This window comes from Lepidochelys olivacea (assembly GCF_965140295.1).
Source record: "Lepidochelys olivacea isolate rLepOli2 genome assembly, chromosome: 1".
NCBI classification, from domain to species: domain Eukaryota; kingdom Metazoa; phylum Chordata; order Testudines; family Cheloniidae; genus Lepidochelys; species Lepidochelys olivacea.
In genome coordinates this window covers 113,860,269-113,878,308 of record NC_140411.1, presented here as the reverse complement: position 1 = coordinate 113,878,308, position 18,040 = coordinate 113,860,269, and the positions used below count along the sequence as shown (strand labels likewise).

The 18,040-nt window shown below is 41.9% G+C and overlaps 2 protein-coding genes across 3 annotated transcripts in view; one reads left to right on the top strand and one right to left on the bottom strand.

Moving 5' to 3' along the window:
* CDC16 (cell division cycle 16) overlaps positions 1 to 13,983 on the bottom strand; it is a 65,518-nt gene extending 51,535 nt beyond the window's left edge. The window contains exons 1-5 of one of the 2 annotated variants that reach the window (XM_084627997.1): positions 13,851 to 13,983; positions 7,969 to 8,023; positions 5,917 to 6,014; positions 5,041 to 5,079; positions 872 to 1,012 (exon numbers count right to left, since the gene is read on the bottom strand). In XM_084627997.1, the coding sequence (XP_084484123.1) occupies positions 872 to 1,012; positions 5,041 to 5,079; positions 5,917 to 6,014; positions 7,969 to 8,023; positions 13,851 to 13,898 (381 nt within the window). In that variant the 5' untranslated portion in view covers positions 13,899 to 13,983. Of the gene's footprint in view, positions 1 to 871; positions 1,013 to 5,040; positions 5,080 to 5,916; positions 6,015 to 7,968; positions 8,024 to 13,309; positions 13,457 to 13,850 lie in introns of those variants that run through there. The other variant, XM_084627998.1, reaches the window with a different exon arrangement.
* RASA3 (RAS p21 protein activator 3) overlaps positions 13,879 to 18,040 on the top strand; it is a 262,533-nt gene continuing 258,371 nt past the window's right edge. Inside the window, exon 1 of the mRNA XM_084627979.1 lies at positions 13,879 to 13,956. The gene's annotated coding sequence lies outside the window, so the exon portion shown is untranslated. The remainder of the gene's footprint in view (positions 13,957 to 18,040) is intronic.

The following is an 18,040-nucleotide window of genomic DNA, read 5'->3' as shown; positions in this document are numbered from 1 at the left end:
CCTAGAATAGTGAGTGGGCCCGGGGCCCGCGAACCCCCTATTAGTCACTAGGGGAAGTGGCCTGAACATTGAGGCACCCCAGAGGGGGAACTGAACTGTAGTGGCCCAACTGAAGAGCTAGGGCCAGAAAGGCCTTCAGAGAGCAAAGACATTGCCTCCAGGGAAGGAGCCCTGGGGCACTGCTCTATTCTGGAGCACGGACAAACAGAAAGACATTACAGAGGGCACTGAGAGAGGGGTTTGCTTTGATTTTATCTCACAGACAGACAGTGTATGACTTGGCCAGATGGCTCAATCAGTGAAGACCCACCACAAACAGGTAGAGAGAGTGCAGGCACACGCACTCGGCCAGCAGGTGCTCGCGAGAGGTGAGTGCAAATCCGTTACACAGTGTTAACGCCTCATTACAATATTTAAAAGGCAGAGGAAATTCATTCCCTTATTGTTATTTATCTCCAAGAATCTGCAGTCCAACTGAAAGAGATGACAGTTTACATTGTCAAGGCTCGAATCATATCTGGAAGACCTAGAATTTATTTATTTTAAAACTGAAATAGATTACACAGAACTCCCTAGAAATTCTCAATTATTAATTCTGAGCAAGCAGTTGCACAACACTAGTAATAGTGACAAACCAGGATTATCATTTAATGTAGACAATAATAAAGGCAGCTAGTAATATAGATTGCTGACTAAATGGAGAAAAAACATAATACTTCTGGAATAAATATTCATTATCCTATAATAAAAGTCAAACACACATTCAATTTCAAGTCCAGATGCCAAAGACATTGCTTTCTGATAAATCCCTGTATAATATTAACATTCTTCTTCAACCATGAAAACCTCATGTTTTGAAAATGCTACCTACAGAGGATTGTGACATCTCCCAGTCACTGGTAGAGTCTTTCAACCCACTTTCATCCTTCAAGTATTTTTCAAATAGTCTTTTGTTGATTGGCTCTTCCATGTCAAGAATATCAAGAGCCTGTTGATGCTCTTTTGCAGCATACTACAGAGAAAAACAAGGGTAAGATGTTAAGCATTTAAAATTAAAACACCAATAATTAGACTATGGCAAGTAAAAATTATAGAGTTGGTAGGCCAAGCCACTCCACATTTTGGCATATCTTTATTTAGATGTATACCAGTTTACCATCATAATCTAACTGTAGTGGGAGGGCCTGGTCTCCCTCCCTGACGGGGAGAGAGCTGCAACCACCTCCTGGTGGGCAGAGCTGGGAAACCTGAGACCACACTGCCAGAAGCAGAGGGGCAGGACAGGAACCAGAAATATAAAAGGCAGGCCTTCTGACACAGTTGGAGGAGAACTGCCGGAGAAGCAGGACATCTCCCTCACACACCCACTGCCGGAGCTCAGAGCTGACAGAGGCTGCTACAGCGCCAGAGACATGGAGGGACTGCCGGAGCTGCCAGGCACCAGGGACACCGAGGAACTGTTGGGGCTGCCACTAGTCTTTTACCTCAGTGAGACGAATGACCCCAGAACCCAGGTACTCCCTGAATGGGAGTGTAGGAAGGAGCCCAGGGAAGCCAAATAGGGTTTGGTTGCATAACTGACTGCAAGCGTGTTGCGGACAGACTCCCCGCTGACCCAGTGGTGGACCACTCTGCCACTGTTAAGGCCCTGAGCTGGGATGCCGTGGAGTCAGGTGGACCTGCGTCCCCCTACCCTCCCTGCCACCCCAACCTTGGAGGTGGCAGCCTCCCCACCTTTGGGCCAAGAGGCCTGCGTAGGTCTGACGTTCACCCGAGCTAGGACGCTAGATGGGTTTTCTGTCTGCCCCGCCAGAGAGCTGATCCCCCTAGACTGCTTAATTTTTGGCTGCACGCCCTGGCTGAGGCTCAGACTCAATTGCTGGCTGGCCTAAAGGCTTGGGCCCACTAACTGTCAGCTAATTCCCCTGTGAACTGAGTCACCCCCGAGGCATTGTAGCGAGGGGGCGTGGTCTCCCTCCCTGACAGACCACCTTACACTAACAGGTTTCAGAGTAACAGCCGTGTTAGTCTGTATTCACAAAAAGAAAAGGAGTACTTGTGGCACCTTAGAGATTAACCAATTTATTTGAGCATAAGCTTTCGTGAGCTACAGCTCACTTCATCGGAGGCAACTACAATTACACTAACAATTCACAATATTTCAGTATTGCTCAACCAAACATTTGGAAAATAAATACCTGCAGAATGATCATACAGCCTAGTATTATGTGATCACAGAAGTATACAAACCTACCTTAAAATGCATTAAGATAGGATTTTCTATCATTTGTTACAATTAGGAATGTTGTGCGATTAAAAAGATTAATCGTTCTGTTCAACGGTAATAGAGTACCATTTATGTAAATAGTTATGGATATCTTCTACATTTTCAAATATATTGATTTCAGTTACAACACAGAATACAAAGTGTACAGTGCTCACTTTATATTTATTTTTTATTATAAGTATTTGCACTGTAAAAAACAAAAGTAATAGTATTTTTCAATTCACCTAATACAAGTACTGAAGCGTAATCTCTTTATCATGAAAGTTGTGCTTACAAATGTAGAATTATGTACAAATGCACTAAAGATTCATATGTCCCATCATGCTTCAACAACCATTTCTAGGGACATGCGTCCATGCTGATGGCAGGTTCTGCTCCAAAACCATCCAAAGCAGTGCGGCCTGATGCATGTTCATTTTCATCATCCTAGTCAGATGCCACCAGCAGAACGCTGATTTTCTTTTTTGGTGGTTTGGGTTCTGTAGTTTCCGCATCGGAGTGTTGCTCTTTTAAGACTTCTGAAAGCATGCTCTACACCTCGTCCCTCTGAGATTTTGGAAGGCATTTCAGATTCTTAAACCTTGGGTCTAGTGCTGTAGCTATCTTTAGAAATCTCACATTGGTACCTTCTTTGCGTTTTGTCAAATCTACAGTGAAAGTGTTCTTAAAACAAACGTGCTGGGTCATCATCAGAGATTGCTATAATATGAAATATATGGCAGAATACAGGTAAAACAGAGTAGGAGACATACAATTCTCCTCCAAGGAGTTCAGTCACAAATTTAATTAATGCATTATTTTTTTAACGAGCATCAGCAGCATGGAAGCATGTCCTCTGTAATGGTGGCCGAAGCATGAAGGGACATACAAACGTTTAGCATATCTGGCACGTAAATACCTTGCAATGCCAGCTACAAAAGTGTCATGCGAACAGCTGTTCTCACTTTTAGGTTATATTGTAAACAAGAAGCGGGCAGCATTATCTCCTGCAAATGTAAACAAACTTGTTTGTCTTAGTGATTGGCTGAACAAGAAGTAGGACTGAGTGGACTTTTAAGCGCTACAGTTTTACAATTTTTTTGTTACAATAACTGCACTCAAAAACAAAACAATCTACATTTGTAAGTTGCACTTTCACCATAAAAAGACTGCACTACAGTACTTGTATGAGGTGAACTGAAAAATACTATTTCTTTTGTTTGCCATTTTTACAGTGTGAATATTTGTAATAAAAAACAACCATACAAAGTGAGCACTGTCTACTTCGTATACTGTGTTGTAATTGAAATCAATATATTTGAAAAATGTAGAAAAACATCAGAAAAAGTTAATAAATTTCAATTTGTATTCTATTAACACTGCAATTAAAAGCAATTTTTTTAAAATCAAGATTAATTTTTTCCAGTTAACTGCAATTAATCGACAGCCCGAGTTACAATCAATCAAAATACATGCTGTTCTATTTATTTTTCTCATCCTCCAGACAATTTTATTTCTTTGGTTGCACTTTGTTTAGATAGCACTTTCCATTCAGAAGGGACCGAAAGCATACCGCGACTACATACTTATAGCACCAATAAAACAAAGCTACCTGTGGGGCAGAATTCAGCAACCAACCAGAATAAACCACACTATACATTATTAGGGAGGAGGAAAATTCTGGAGCGTGGACAACATGTTCTAAAGAAAGTGTCCTGGGACCTATAGAACCCTTGCTGAGCAGCCAGAAATTTGTTGTTCTTTGGTCTCATTCAAGAGACCTACATGCTACTAGTGGGGGAATTCTACGCCAAAAAAATTAAAATTCTGCGCACAATATTTTAAAATTCTTCAAATTTTATTTGTCAAAATAACTCTATATAATCACACCAGTTTCAATTATTTTGTTAATTTATTTCAAAATACCTGTCAGCAAGTATGTTTGTAACAATACAGACACAAAAAATTTCCCCCCAGGAGTAGACAGTAAAAGAAATGCCTATGACAACCCAGTTTCTGTTTCTCTGCCCCCACACCCTGAGCCCAGCCAGCAGGTCAGACACCCACAACCCCTCCCCCGCAATGGCCAGCCATGGGGCCCCCCTAGTCCAGACACCCGCACCCCCCCCAGAGCCCAGCTGTGGCCCCCCCAGCCCAGACACCCGTACCCCTTCCCTCCCCCAGAGCCCAGCTGTGGCCCCCCCCAGCCCAGACACCTGCCCCCCTACCCCTCAGAGCCCAGGGATCCAGAGGATGAAACAGCCTGATGCTGGGTCCCAGCCTTGTGTGGAGTTTCCTGAGTGCCGACATCTCCTTCCCTCAGGGCATGCGGGGAACTGCAGCTGCCGGGAACCCTCTAGCTCCCTCCCTATCCCCCCAACAACCTCTTCTATGTGCGAGCTGGTCTCTGCCAGGTCCCCTAGTGGCGGCCAGCAGCTCTGCAGCCCATTTCTGTGGCAGAAAGGAAATTCTGCATACACAATATTAATTTCTGCAAAATTCTGCATTGCACAGTGGTGCAGAATTCCCGCAGGAGTAACACACAGCATGTTGCATGGAACTCAGTTTACCCATCTTACAAGGATGAGGGAATAAGTCTTCTCTCACAGGATTTGAACCTGTAGTTCCAGTGAGTATAAGCGTTTCAATCCCCAAATTTAGACCTCTAAATATTCCCCTTCTAGCGTAAAGTGTGCCATATGTGGTTTGCGTATTTATGTAGCATGCTTTGTTTAGTTTGATTTTATCCAATATAAACTAAAATATATACTTACATGACATCTAGCAGCAAGGTATCGACATGCTTCATACAACTAAGAGAAATAAAGAGGTTTGAAATATACTTATCAAGGAAGCTACAAACAAAACTCCCTAGTATTAACAGCAAAAAGCTATTATTCCTACATCAATGTCTGTTCTTCTTCTGACTAATGATTTCTTTCTTACTTCCCCAAATCATTCTCTCAAGTCTCTAACTCTTGAGGAAGACAGGAAATGGGGAAACCTCAACACATCATCCTGTCTCCTTAACCCTATCTTATCCCCTCCATTTCCCTTATGCTGACATACTCTTTCCCTATGACCCTTCCCCTACAAGCACTCTCTTATACACCACCCTATTTTCTTCCTATCTTTTGACTTTAGTCATAGGGCATGTAATCTACCCAAACTGCTAGATTCCCTCGACTCTCTCTCCTTTATCTCCTCCAGTGTGGTTCATCCTTTCCACCTCAGCAAAACTTCCCTGACCAAAATCACTAATGACCTTCTATCCCAGTTTGTAAATTTCTTCTATACTATATTAATTTGAACCTCTCCAACTCGGGTGGCACTTCCTCTTCTTTTGATTTCCACAATTCTAGTTCAAGTGGGAGGAGAACTAGAACAGCACACAGTCCCTTCCCTAAATCTATTGGTCCCTGCACATGTCAGCCCTTGGCCCTTTTCTCTTCTCTATATATCATTCTCTCACCATGACCTTACATTATGCAGTTTACGTAACCACTCTTCCTTTAAATCTGGATTGTTAGCTCTGAAGGTAAAGAACCTATAGTGCATTTAGCACAGTTCACCTGCTATTTAGCACCAGGTATAGCACTATGGTTCCAAATAAATAAAAAAAGTATTATTTCTTGTTTGAAATTACTTACCTTATCTAGCTTGCGTGATCGAAGGGCATGTGCTGCCCTATGATACTGAGCTGTCAGGTAGAGACATTGGGCCAGCCAATAGATGTCCTGAGGTTCCTCTAAAAATATATATATATATTTTATATATATATATAATCCCATTAAGTACAATCCTAAAACACATGTTTTTATCATAATTTTGTATGGCATAGACATTTTCAGGTCATTAAAAAGATCTCCGTATACTGCTCTTCGTCAAAACTAGTCATCTCAAGAAATTACTCTAAAAATAAAATGCATCTCTTTGGACATCTCAGAAATAAGAAATTTTAAGAATTAAATCAAACCCTAACACTAAGACTGTACGCACTATCAGCAGCAAACAAGGATGTAAAAAAAAAAAAATCTACCACCAGTCTGCATACCATAAGTAACAGAGGGAAATAAAATTGATGTGGAAAAGAGAAAAATAACATCTGTATGCTATAGGGGACTCCAGACTTTGAATGCACTAACAGCAGAAAACACACTTTTAACCTTTTTATCTTTCAAAGTTTGTGCAGAAATTAGTGCCTGCAAAAGCAAAATATTATTTTCAAGTTCTAGAAGTGTGACAATTAGGTCCTGATCCCAAAACTTATGCATGTGCTTAACTTTACACACTGTGAGTAATCCCATTTGAAGGATCAGGTACTTAGTAAGTAATAAGGCCATTGCAAAAAAGATATAAAGAGCAGGTAAGGAAATACTCCAAAATCTAAACATGGACAAATAATTTGGTCCAGGTGACATGCACTTACCGAAAACTATATTTAAAAAGAGTCATGATGCACTGAGAGAGTCTTCAATATTGAAGAAAAGCAAAAATGATTTAAAAGGAAAGAAAAGTTACCCTATCAATTACTACCCCATAAATCCAATAGACCAGGTGTGGCCAAACTGTGGCTCTTTTACAGTTAAAGTGTGGCTCCCGAAGCCCCCACTGCACCCCCATTCTCCGCCTACCAGGCTGGGGAGGAGCTCAGGGCTTCTGCCCTGCAGCCGCATGATGGGCTAGGGGCCTCTGCCAGAGATGACTGGTGCCTGCTGAGAGTGGGGGAGGGGACAAAATTTAAAGCCCACCCCCCACAACAGCTTGAGTCATACCGCCCTCTTACCCTCAGTGGCTCCTCCCTGCAGCTCCCAGGTGTTAGCTTTGCATGGAGAGGCAGTGGCAAACAGGTGGGAGCTGCAGGGAGGGGTCACTACTTTAGCTCCACGGGGAGAGGCAGCAGCAAAAGCAGTAGCTCTCCCTGCTTCTCCCAGCTGTTTGCCACTGCCTCTCCCCACAGTTGCAGCTCCCAGCTTACAGACTCTAGGAGCTGCCATGCAAGAAGGGGGCCCAGTGGCCCCATGTGACAGAGCGGGACCAGCAAACCCTGGCAAAAATCTGGGGGGCATCCCCATGTACCCTCCCCACACATCTCCTCTTGCATCTGCCCAGTGTAGATGGGGGTCTTTCCATGGGGTGTGCCTGCTGGGGCTTGGGGCTTGAGCTTTCTGAAGACTGTCATATGTGGCTCGGAGGGTCAGTAAGTTTGGCCACCACTGAAATAGACTAAGCACTAGAAGAGGTACTGCGGAAACAATCTTGCATTGGCAGCGGACTGGACTAAATTATAAAAATTAATTATTTTTAATTTCAGTGTTTATGAATCTGCAAAAAGGTTCTTGCAAGTAATAGAGATTTCTCCAAGTGGAAGGAGTTGACGCTCCATGCATTTCCAAGCCCTGAAGGACAGAATGTTTTTCAGCCTGGGAAAGAGGCTTTGTTCCTGCACTAGTAGTTAGAGTACATTTTTCAAGCACAGGTGTCAAACATGCATGAATGCTGAACTGCATACTATCTAATCTAGCAGATCAAAAATCTAATGCTCTACGTGGGTAGATGGTATTGCAGAGAGGCTCACAACAATATAAAATATAAAATGGAACCTCAACAATATACAAGAAGCTGAATAAATTATCGCAGGTAAAAGTTTTCATGAAACTAATATTTTAAATTAAGTGAAATAAAACGTAACGATTACTTACCATGAGACAGTGAAGCAACTTTGTCTGCCCAAAACAAGGCACTTTGATACTGTTGCTGGAAAAGAATGTTAGAAATGTTAGGGTTTGTATTTAAATATATTATTTAGCTTCATATGTCTTGCTATTACTAAAGGTGGAGCATAACTCCAGAGTCTTCATTGGTGACTACCTAAGCTACCTTAAAAAAACAAAAACAAAAACCTTGAGTTAACTGATTGCCAAATAAGTCAAAGTAGTTAACGTGTTTGTAAAGACTTCTTAGGGCACTCCCCAAACATTTATGATTTGCCCTAAATTGAGGCAGGGGGCTTTACTGTGAATCCTGGGAATAGGAGAGATGGAAGAATAGCATTTGATTATAATGGAGAGCCAGCTCTGCTACAGATAAGATTAAGAGTTGCTTTCTATTTAAAGGGAAACTCTTCAACATGCCCAAAAATCTGCATGGTTATTCATATTGCCTTCAAATTTGGTGTGTCTTATGGGGCAGAGGGTTGGGTTAATGATCCAAATTTGGGGTCTTTTACCAAGCAGTTTGAGATATAGTTCCCCAAACAACAAAGCTTTTCTTAGGGTTGACAGATTCTACCAGTGCTTTTTGTGCACACCTCGGTCAAACCATGGGTCTCAATCACTTAACATTGACGCAGTTAGCGTAGGGCACTTTGGGGAAGCAATATTGGAAACACTATTCAACAAAGAGTCTGGTTCTACAGTCAGGTGCAAACCTAATGCTCATGCACCAAATGGATTTGTCCAGGCATGTGCAGAGTGCCTGAGAGACTGTAAACCAGACATGACACTCAGGACCCGTGTAACTCAAGAAGACATGCTATGGCCACTGAACATGAGCAATACCCAGTCACTATAAATTCAAACCCAACTCTAGCAGAAGTCTGAAAATGAAATTTAGACATGCTCTGTCAGAGGGTATTGTTTGGGGGAGAGGAGAACTTAATCAGACTACTGTTGAAAATTCAGAACACATTCAAACTATTTTAAAAAAAATGATACAGTCCAATGCTTGCTAGGAAAGGAGGAGAAATGAGGGTTTGAGCCATGCTTGAATACTGTTTTGGCATTTGTTGGGGGAGTAGGAACAGCATTCTGATACTTCTGACACGGTTTCCCCACTCCAGAAGGAGAAATGACATCTCAGTAACTGCCATTTCTCCTTCTGGAGTGATCCTGGAAACAGAAGAAGTGGAGAAGGAGGTGGGTGATATGGAGGTGGCTGGCATGGCATGTGGGAGGCATTGGGGCAGAGGGTGTCTCTCAGCCCCAGATTCTCCTCTGACACTTATTCTACTCCACAGGAAACACCACGTCTGCTAAAACTTAAAACCCTTCTACAGTCACTTTACCCTTATGTACATAATGCGTTACCTAGGGAGGTGGTAGAATCTCCTTCCTTAGAAGTTTTTAAGGTCAGGCTTGACAAAGCCCTGGCTGGGATGATTTAATTGGGGATTGGTTCTGCTTTGAGCAGGGGGTTGGTCTAGATGACCTCCTGAGGTCCCTTCCAACCCTGATATTCTATGATTCTATGATAATGCCAAACACTATATTTTCACTTACCTATCATTAAACTCACAGTCCACACCAATGTTCCCTCTAATTTTTGACAGGCCGTGTGCGCAAAAAATTTCTTCTGTGCAAATTTTTGAAGCAGAGTTCAAATTTGTGCTCCATGAGACAAATGCGCCCAAGCGAGTAAAATGCTTATACATTTAAAAACTTTTAATTTGCAATTTGTGATAATAGTTTTACATTATGTTATTCTATAAATGTCATTTTTAAATACTTAGAAAAAGGAAATTTAACCTCCTTTCCCTTTCCCCGCCTTGCCAGATAGTAGAATCTGGCTGTGTTGATAGATGGCGGGTGAACAATGTCAAAAGTCGCCCGTAAATGATATTTTGGCCTGGCTCCGATGTAGTATTTCATTTTTTGTACGTGCAGTGTTTCACCGTGTGCCTGGGGTTTAGGATCTGTGTGCGCGGACACATGTACACAGCTTAGAGGGAACAGTGATCCACACTCATCTCTCACCTAACTGCTGACAATTCCCAAGGCTAGACCCATATGCCCCACAACTGACAAACCCTAGTGCTGAAATAAGGCATACTGGATCTACCAAGATACACCTGCACATCTTGCCTTTGATCATACACACCAGGGGTCAGGGAGAGGAGCTAATCCTCCGGGGAGAGGGCACAACTCCCCAAGAAGTCACCGTATCACAGCTTTGACAAACTGCTCCAATTAATCCATCCAATATTTAATACAGCTGCACTTAACACAGTAAATGCAGCTGCACTGCACACAGATAATTCTCAGTGGCTACTGCTGGTCCAGGGGTCAGAGTTAAGGTTGAGTGGGCATGTACCTTAACTCTTTATTTCCTGGTTTTCAGAAGTTTGAGTTTTTCTGAATTTGATGTTTTGGAAGAGCACAAGATACAACCAGGTAATCTTAACTCTGCACTAATGGTGTTGTCAGTAACTAAACAAGAATTTGGGATCTGAATGAAGCAATATTCACAATGTATGGGAATTTTTTCAGACTGCATGTCCTATACCATTTGTTGTGGCCCTCCATCTTGGAAGGGACTGCATGAAATCTCTAAGGCTAAAGGGTATAAAGTGCTTTAAGAACTTTCAAGAAGAAAGATGCTATATAAATGTCAGATATAGGCAGGGCTAATAGCAGAGCCTATTATTAAGGTTATCCAACACATCCCACTATAAGGTCCTGATTTCAATTGCTTACAACTTCATCAAACTTTAACCATTTGGGCCAAGATTTTCCATATGGGTTATCTGCTTCAGCCTATTTCTTAAAGCGGTCTCTAAAAACAAGGTTATTAAAAACATTTTTTAATTTGCAATTAAAAAAATACTCTAGTGAGCTTTTTTCCAGTGCTCATGATGAGCAGCAATATTCTGTTTTCACCTCCTTGTTCAATGCGTGGCCCTAAGCCTTATTTACTGTACGCTATTCAAACCCTTCTCTGAAGAAAATTACTAATTTCCTCATTGGCTTTTCTATGGCCTCTATCATAGAATTACAGTGCTTCAAACATTAAAAGCAACATAAGTGTGTAGGGACAAATTAGAAAGACCAATCACAAAATGAGATTAAACTAGGTAGGGACAGAGAGGGTAACAAGAAAACATTTTACAAATACATTAGATGCAAGAGGAAGACCAAGGACAGGGTTGGCCCATTATTCAATCAGAAGGGAAAGGCAATAACAGAAAATACGGGACTGGCTGAAGTTTTAAATGCCTTTTTCATTTCAGTTTTCACCTAAAAGGTTAGCAGTAATTGGATGACTAACACAGTGAACATCAGTGTAAATACAGTAGGATCTGAGACTAAAATAGGAAAAGAACAGGTTACGAATTATCTCGATAAGTTAGAGGTCTTCAAGTCAGTAGGGCCTGAGGAAATACATCCTAGAATACTTAAGGAATTGGCTGAAGAGATCTCTGTGCCATTAGTGATTATCTTTGAGAACTTGTGAAGGACAGGAGAGATCCTAGAGGACTGGAAGAGGGGAAATATAGTATCTATCTATAAAAAGGGGAATAAGGACAAGCCAGGGAATGTGTAAACCAGTCAGCTTAACTTTGGTACTCAGAAAGATAATGGAGCAAATAATCAATTTGTAAGAAACTAGAAGATAAGGTGACACTTAACAGTCAACATGTGGATGTGGGGGAGCAGTAAAGCTGATATATCTCAACTTTAGTAAGGCTCTTGATAGTATCTCACATGACCTTCTCATTAAGCAAACTAGGGAAATATAGTCTGGACAAACCGACTGTAAGGTGGGTGCAACAAGTGGTTGGAAAACCATATTCAGAGAATAGTTATCAATGGATCACAGTAGAATTCGAAGGGCATATTGAGTGGATCCACAGGGATCTGTCCTGATTTTATTCAATATCTTTATAAATTATTTGGATAATGCCATACAGAATACACTCATATGATACCACACTCAGAGGTGTTGCAAGTGCTTTGGAGGACAGGGTTAGAATTCAAAATGATCTTGACAAACTGGGGGAATGCTCTGAAATAAATAGGATGAAATTCAATAAGGGTAAATGTAAAGTACTACACTTAGGAAGGAATAATCAAAGCACAAATACAAAATGAGAACTGACTGTCTATGAAGAAGTACTCCAAAAAAGGATCTGGGGATGATAGCGGATCACAAATTAAGAATGCATCAACAAAATAAAACTACTGCAAAATAATAATAAAAAAATCACCCTGGGATGTATTAACAGCAGTGTTGTAAGCAAGACACAAGAAGTAATTCTTCCACTCTACTAGCACTGATAAGACCTCAACTGGAGTACAGTGTCCATTTTTGGGTACCACACTTCGGGAAAGATGTGGACAACTTGAAGAAAATCCAGAGAGAGTTACAAAAATGATTAAAGGTCTAGAAAACTTGACCAACAAGGAAAATTTAAAAAGTGGGGTTCTTTAGTCTGGCAAAAAGAAGACTGAGCGGGAAGTGATAACTGTCTTCAAGGGCATAAAAGGTTGTTGTAAAGAGGATGGTAATAAATTGCTCTCCTTTACCACTGAACAGGATATGAAGTAATGGGATTAAATTGCAGCAAGGGAGATTTAGGTTAGACATTAAGAAAGATTTCCTAAATGGAAAGGAGTTAAGTACTAGAACAAATTACCTAGAGAATTTATAGGTTTCAGAGTAGCAGCCGTGTTAGTCTGTATTCACAAAAAGGAGTACTTGTGGCACCTTAGAGACTAACAAATTTATTTGAGCATATAAATATGTTAGTCTCTAAGGTGCCACAAGTACTCCTTTTCTTCTAGAGAATTTATAACTCTCGATCACTGGAGACTTTTAATAGCAGGTTAGATAACACCTGTCAGGAATGGACTACTAGGTAATATTTAGTCCTGCCTCAGAGCCAGGGGACTGAACTAGATGACCTGTCGAGATTCTTCCAGTCCCACCTTTCTATGATTTAACTGATCTTTATAACACTCCTGTGAAGCAAGTGAGTCGTATGACCCCATTTTACAGACAGCGAACTGAAGCACAAAGTGTCTAAGATTAGTTGCCCACTCATTCCGCTGTTCAATTTGAAACAGATCAGACCTGATTTTTCAAAGGCCTTCGGATTATATGGCACTTTATCTGTTCCAAGCACTACTCCCTCCCATTGACTTCAGCTGCGGCTGTGAGTGGGCAGCACTGCTGCACATCAGACCCCAGGTGTCTCAAGCACCCAGAGAAAGCGGGACAGGCTGTTAACGGCCACCTGTGAAAAGGCTGGTGTAAGTCACTTGCCCACAAACGCTGTGGCGGAGGCAGCCATAGGATCCAGTTCCCCAGGGCAACATTTACCGGCCCGCCACCCTCTCTGCTCGTTGTCCGCACCCCTTCCAGGGCTGCTGCGGCAGGCGAGGCAGCGTCCCGCCGCACCACGCCGCAGTCACTGCCCAGCCCGGGGGGAGCGGGGCCCCCCCGTGCCGTGCACGAGGCCCCTCCTCGCCCCCGACACGGCAGTAACGGCCCGGCGCTGCTCGGTGCGTGACGTTACTTAACACGACGCACGCGGGACCTTCCCACGAACACGCGCGTGAGGCCCGGGGCTCCCTCCGGAGCAGACCGTTGCGCTCCCGGCTCTCGCACCCGCCTGCGGGGCCACGCTCCGCTGCCAGGGGCCCCGACGAAACAGGGGCGGAGACGCACCCCCAGGCTCCGCCCGCCGGAGCGCACCTCCCCGCGGCGGGCCCCGCAGCCACTCAGAGGGCGAGGGGGCGTCAGGGCCGGGTTAGGACCAGGACCCGAGCGGAGGAAGAGGCTGCGCGGGCTGCTGTCACCTCACCTGATCTATGTACTGCCGGACCCGCTTCCTCAGCCGCTCCAGGTTCATCTCCCTACGCGCGCGAGCCGGGTGACCTCAGGATGCTCCGCACGCGCCGCTCGCTCAGGTAACGGTCTCGCTGTCACGCATCAAGCGCGCAGCCCGGGAATCCCGCACTCTCCGCCGGCCGCCCTCTCTCGGCGTGCCGCGCGGTAACGTCCCCACTTCCGGTGTCACGCCCGAAGTCACTCCCCACAGAAACACCGCCCCGCGCGGATGGTTCCTAGAGCGCGCCCAGAGCCGAGCTGTGGCGCTAGAGCGGGGCGGGGCAGGCGAGTGGGGCTGCTCTACGCTGTCCAGCTCCTCCTGGGGCAGAGCCCGCGGGAGGAAGGGGGACTGTGACCTAGCGCTGCCAGAGTTTGTGATGTTTCTGTGAAGCCTCCAGCTCCTGGAGTCCTGTTATTTGGCCAGAGCTTCCCCGTTCATTACAAGGAATGTCCCCAGAGCCCTAGGGAACCCGTGACCCGCGGCATCCTAAAGGCTTAGCAAATGAAGAGAAATAGAAAGCTCCCAAAGTGGTATTATTATGTATTTAATCCTGTTTCTTTAAAGGCCTGATGGGGGGGTTGGCACGACTCAGCACCTTACAAGATATTATTAGCAGAGGATCTCTCTTCCCTCTCTGTTACCCCCAGGTGTGAGCAGGCATGGGCTGCCACACTGAGCCAAGTACCACTCAGTTTAAAAGGTCTAGGGACTGCTGAATGAGGGCTGAAATCCTTCCCCAGCCATAGCACGCTTGCACTACTACCTGCTGTGCATTAGGTTCTAATGAGTAGACTAGCTCCACCTGTGCTGTTATTATTTAACCTGAAATACTAATTATGGATGTCCAGAGGCAGTGAAATTGGAAAGGCAGATTTAGGCTCACAAGGGACCCAACATTGAAAGAGCAGTTAGTCCAGGTAGCAAGTGGCTAGCTATGGTTAGGAATATGAAGTAAAATATTTTCTTGGCATTAGGTCAAGTGTGCCATAAATGTGATGGGGAAAATAATTTTTTAAAAGAATGTCATAGTATTAAGGCCAAGACTGGAAAACAGTAAGACCATGATGCAAATTTCCTTGTAGTGACTGCAGAGTAAAATGTTGTAGATGTGCAAATATTGGTAAACCCTAATGGCAGAATTATAGTCTTCAGATTGGATGTTGGAGTACAATTCTATGTTGGTTTGTTGGTTTTTTTTGGGGGGGGGGTTGTTTTTTTGTAATATATAGTACAGTAGCTAAGGAAGAGGTGCAGAAATACAAAGCAAAGCTTGTTTCACATTCTGAATAAAATAGTAGTGTAAGTGACCAACAATGTGTTTTTAAAAACAGTATGACTTAATACATAGTAAATGCGGATGTACTACTTGTGCTACATCCAAAAATCTACTTAATCATGCTGTCAAAATTCCTCCCCCACTCTGAACTCTAGGGTACAGATGTGGGGACCTGCATGAAAAACCTCATAAGCTTATCTTTACCAGCTTAGGTCAAAACTTCCTCAAGGTACAAAATATTCCACCTGTCGTCCTTGGATTGGCCGCTACCACCACCAAACTAATACTGGTTACTGGGGAAGAGCTGTTTGGACGTGTCTTTCCCCCCAAAATACTTCCCAAAACCTTGCACCCCACTTCCTGGACAAGGTTTGGTAAAAAGCCTCACCCATTTGCCTAGGTGACTACGGACCCAGACCTTGGATCTTAAGAACAATGAACAATCCTCCCAACACTTGCACCCCCCCTTTCCTGGGAAATGTTGGATAAAAAGCCTCACCAATTTGCACAGGTGACCACAGACCCAAACCCTTGGATCTGAGAACAATGAAAAAAGCATTCAGTTTTCTTACAAGAAGACTTTTAATAAAAATAGAAGTAAATAGAAATAAAGAAATCCCCCCTGTAAAATCAGGATGGTAGATACCTTACAGGGTAATTAGATTCAAAACATAGAGAACCCCTCTAGGCAAAACCTTAAGTTACAAAAAAGATACACAGACAGAAATAGTTATTCTACTCAGCACAGTTCTTTTCTCAGCCATTTAAAGAAATCATAATCTAACCGTACCTAGCTAGATTACTTACTAAAAGTTCTAAGACTCCATTCCTGGTCTATCCCCCGCAAAGACAGACTATAGACAGACACACAGACCCTTTGTTTCTCTCCCTCCTCCCAGCTTTTGAAAGTATCTTGTCTCCTCATTGGTCATTTTGGTCAGGTGCCAGCGAGGTTACCTTTAGCTTCTTAACCCTTTACAGGTGAGAGGAGCTTTCCCCTGGCCAGGAGGGATTTCAAAGGGGTTTACCCTTCCCTTTATATTTATGATACATGCAATGAATTAAATGTTTGATCTATATGCTAGCCACCGAAATGCAAACAGAGAGCACAGACTGCATACTAGTAAAGTTCTCAGATGTCTTTCAATGCTTGGGTTATCTGGAAGGAGGATACTATTTTAAGATAAAACAATTGGTAACTCTGTCTATCCATCCTCCAAACCCTTCCCCAAACATTTGGTCTAACAAATAAAATAAAATAAATTGATAATATTGAAAATCTGGGGGTTATTAAAAGTGTAGAAAAACCTAGAGAAGGAGTTAATTCAAGTGTTATAAGTGGAAGACCAAGGCATTGAACTGCATACACCATAACAGAAACATCCAGTGAAATCTGTTGAAAAGGGAGCAACTAAATTCTTGCAAGCACAAATATTCTCAGAGTTAGATGCGAGCAGAACATGTTTCAGCAAGTAAAGTTAGATAACTCAAGTTCTAAATTAATTATTTTTAATGCAACATTTGTGCATGATAAATTTAAGTGACTGTTCACATTTGTTGTATATCTTTGGTATTGTACAGGTTTCTGAGGGATTATATAGCCCTGAAGTCATAACTCATGCTGTTTTAATTTGAGGCAGGTACACAATAAGTTTTGCAGAGATCAGGACTTTGTTATGTCTGTCTTTCACTGATTTATATGACATTATAGATCAGCCCTCTTCTGGGTTCAGTTGCCTGAGGAATTTCTTACAGTTTTGGCTGCACATTTTTTGAATATACATATACAAATAAATAATATAATATATATATATATAATATAATTAATATACATATACAAATATGCATATACAAATAAAGTTGATAAGACTTTGACTAACTGCCTGGAAAAGGTGTGTCTATATTAAGTTTGGTGGCAGGTGGCATTTATTCTCAAATGATACTGTCAATTCAGGGATCTGCTGTCCTGAAACTTTAAATACATGAGAACTAGATACATGTCAATAGTTCATATTCTTAAATTCCTGAATAATTAAAGTACATTTTAAAAATGTCTATGTTTGGGACATCCAGGTTTGCACAAAATCCATTTATTCCCCAATTTTAAGATCAAAGTTTAAGTAATTTCTTCTATACTTCATAATAAATAATTAAATCATACATTATTAATAAAGCCTAATTAATTTAAGTCAATATTTAAAGCTAAACATGATATAAATCTTTCACATTCTAACCCTTTCAAAAAACAAAAATCTTAAAAATCACTAAAATGTTTCAGAATACATTAAATGAATTATTATTCTATCCAAATGTTAATATCAAACCATAAAAAAGTAAAAGCATACAAAATACATCTAAAAATATGAAAGAACAAACTGAAAAGTAAATACCCATTTTTTCTTATTATCACTTATAAAAGGGGGTAGGGGAAGCCACTCACTGTAAAATTTTAAACATAACCATAGTTTTCAAAACAAACCCATAGCTGTACCAGTTAGAGAGAGCAAAATCTCTCTGCATATATTTTAAAACTTTTAAATGGGAAAACTAACTCTTCTATCTTTAAAAAAGATAAATATGTAGTTGGCTTTTGTCTTTATAAGCGTTTCTTCTTGCAGTTACTTTATAAAATTTGTCCTTGAAGAACAGACAGATTTTGTATCAGTAAATCAAAGTATTGTTAACTTTCACATAATCGCATGAGATAATGAGGTATCATTGATTGGGTTACTTTCTATAATTTCTTCAAAATTATTTAATTACATACCACTTTATTTACTTAGTTTCATTATTAAAGAATTAAACCATGCATATAAAGCATTTCAGTGTTTAAATATGTGTTAATATGCACATGGGTAGATTCTTCTCTCTACTTGCATCTGCTCTG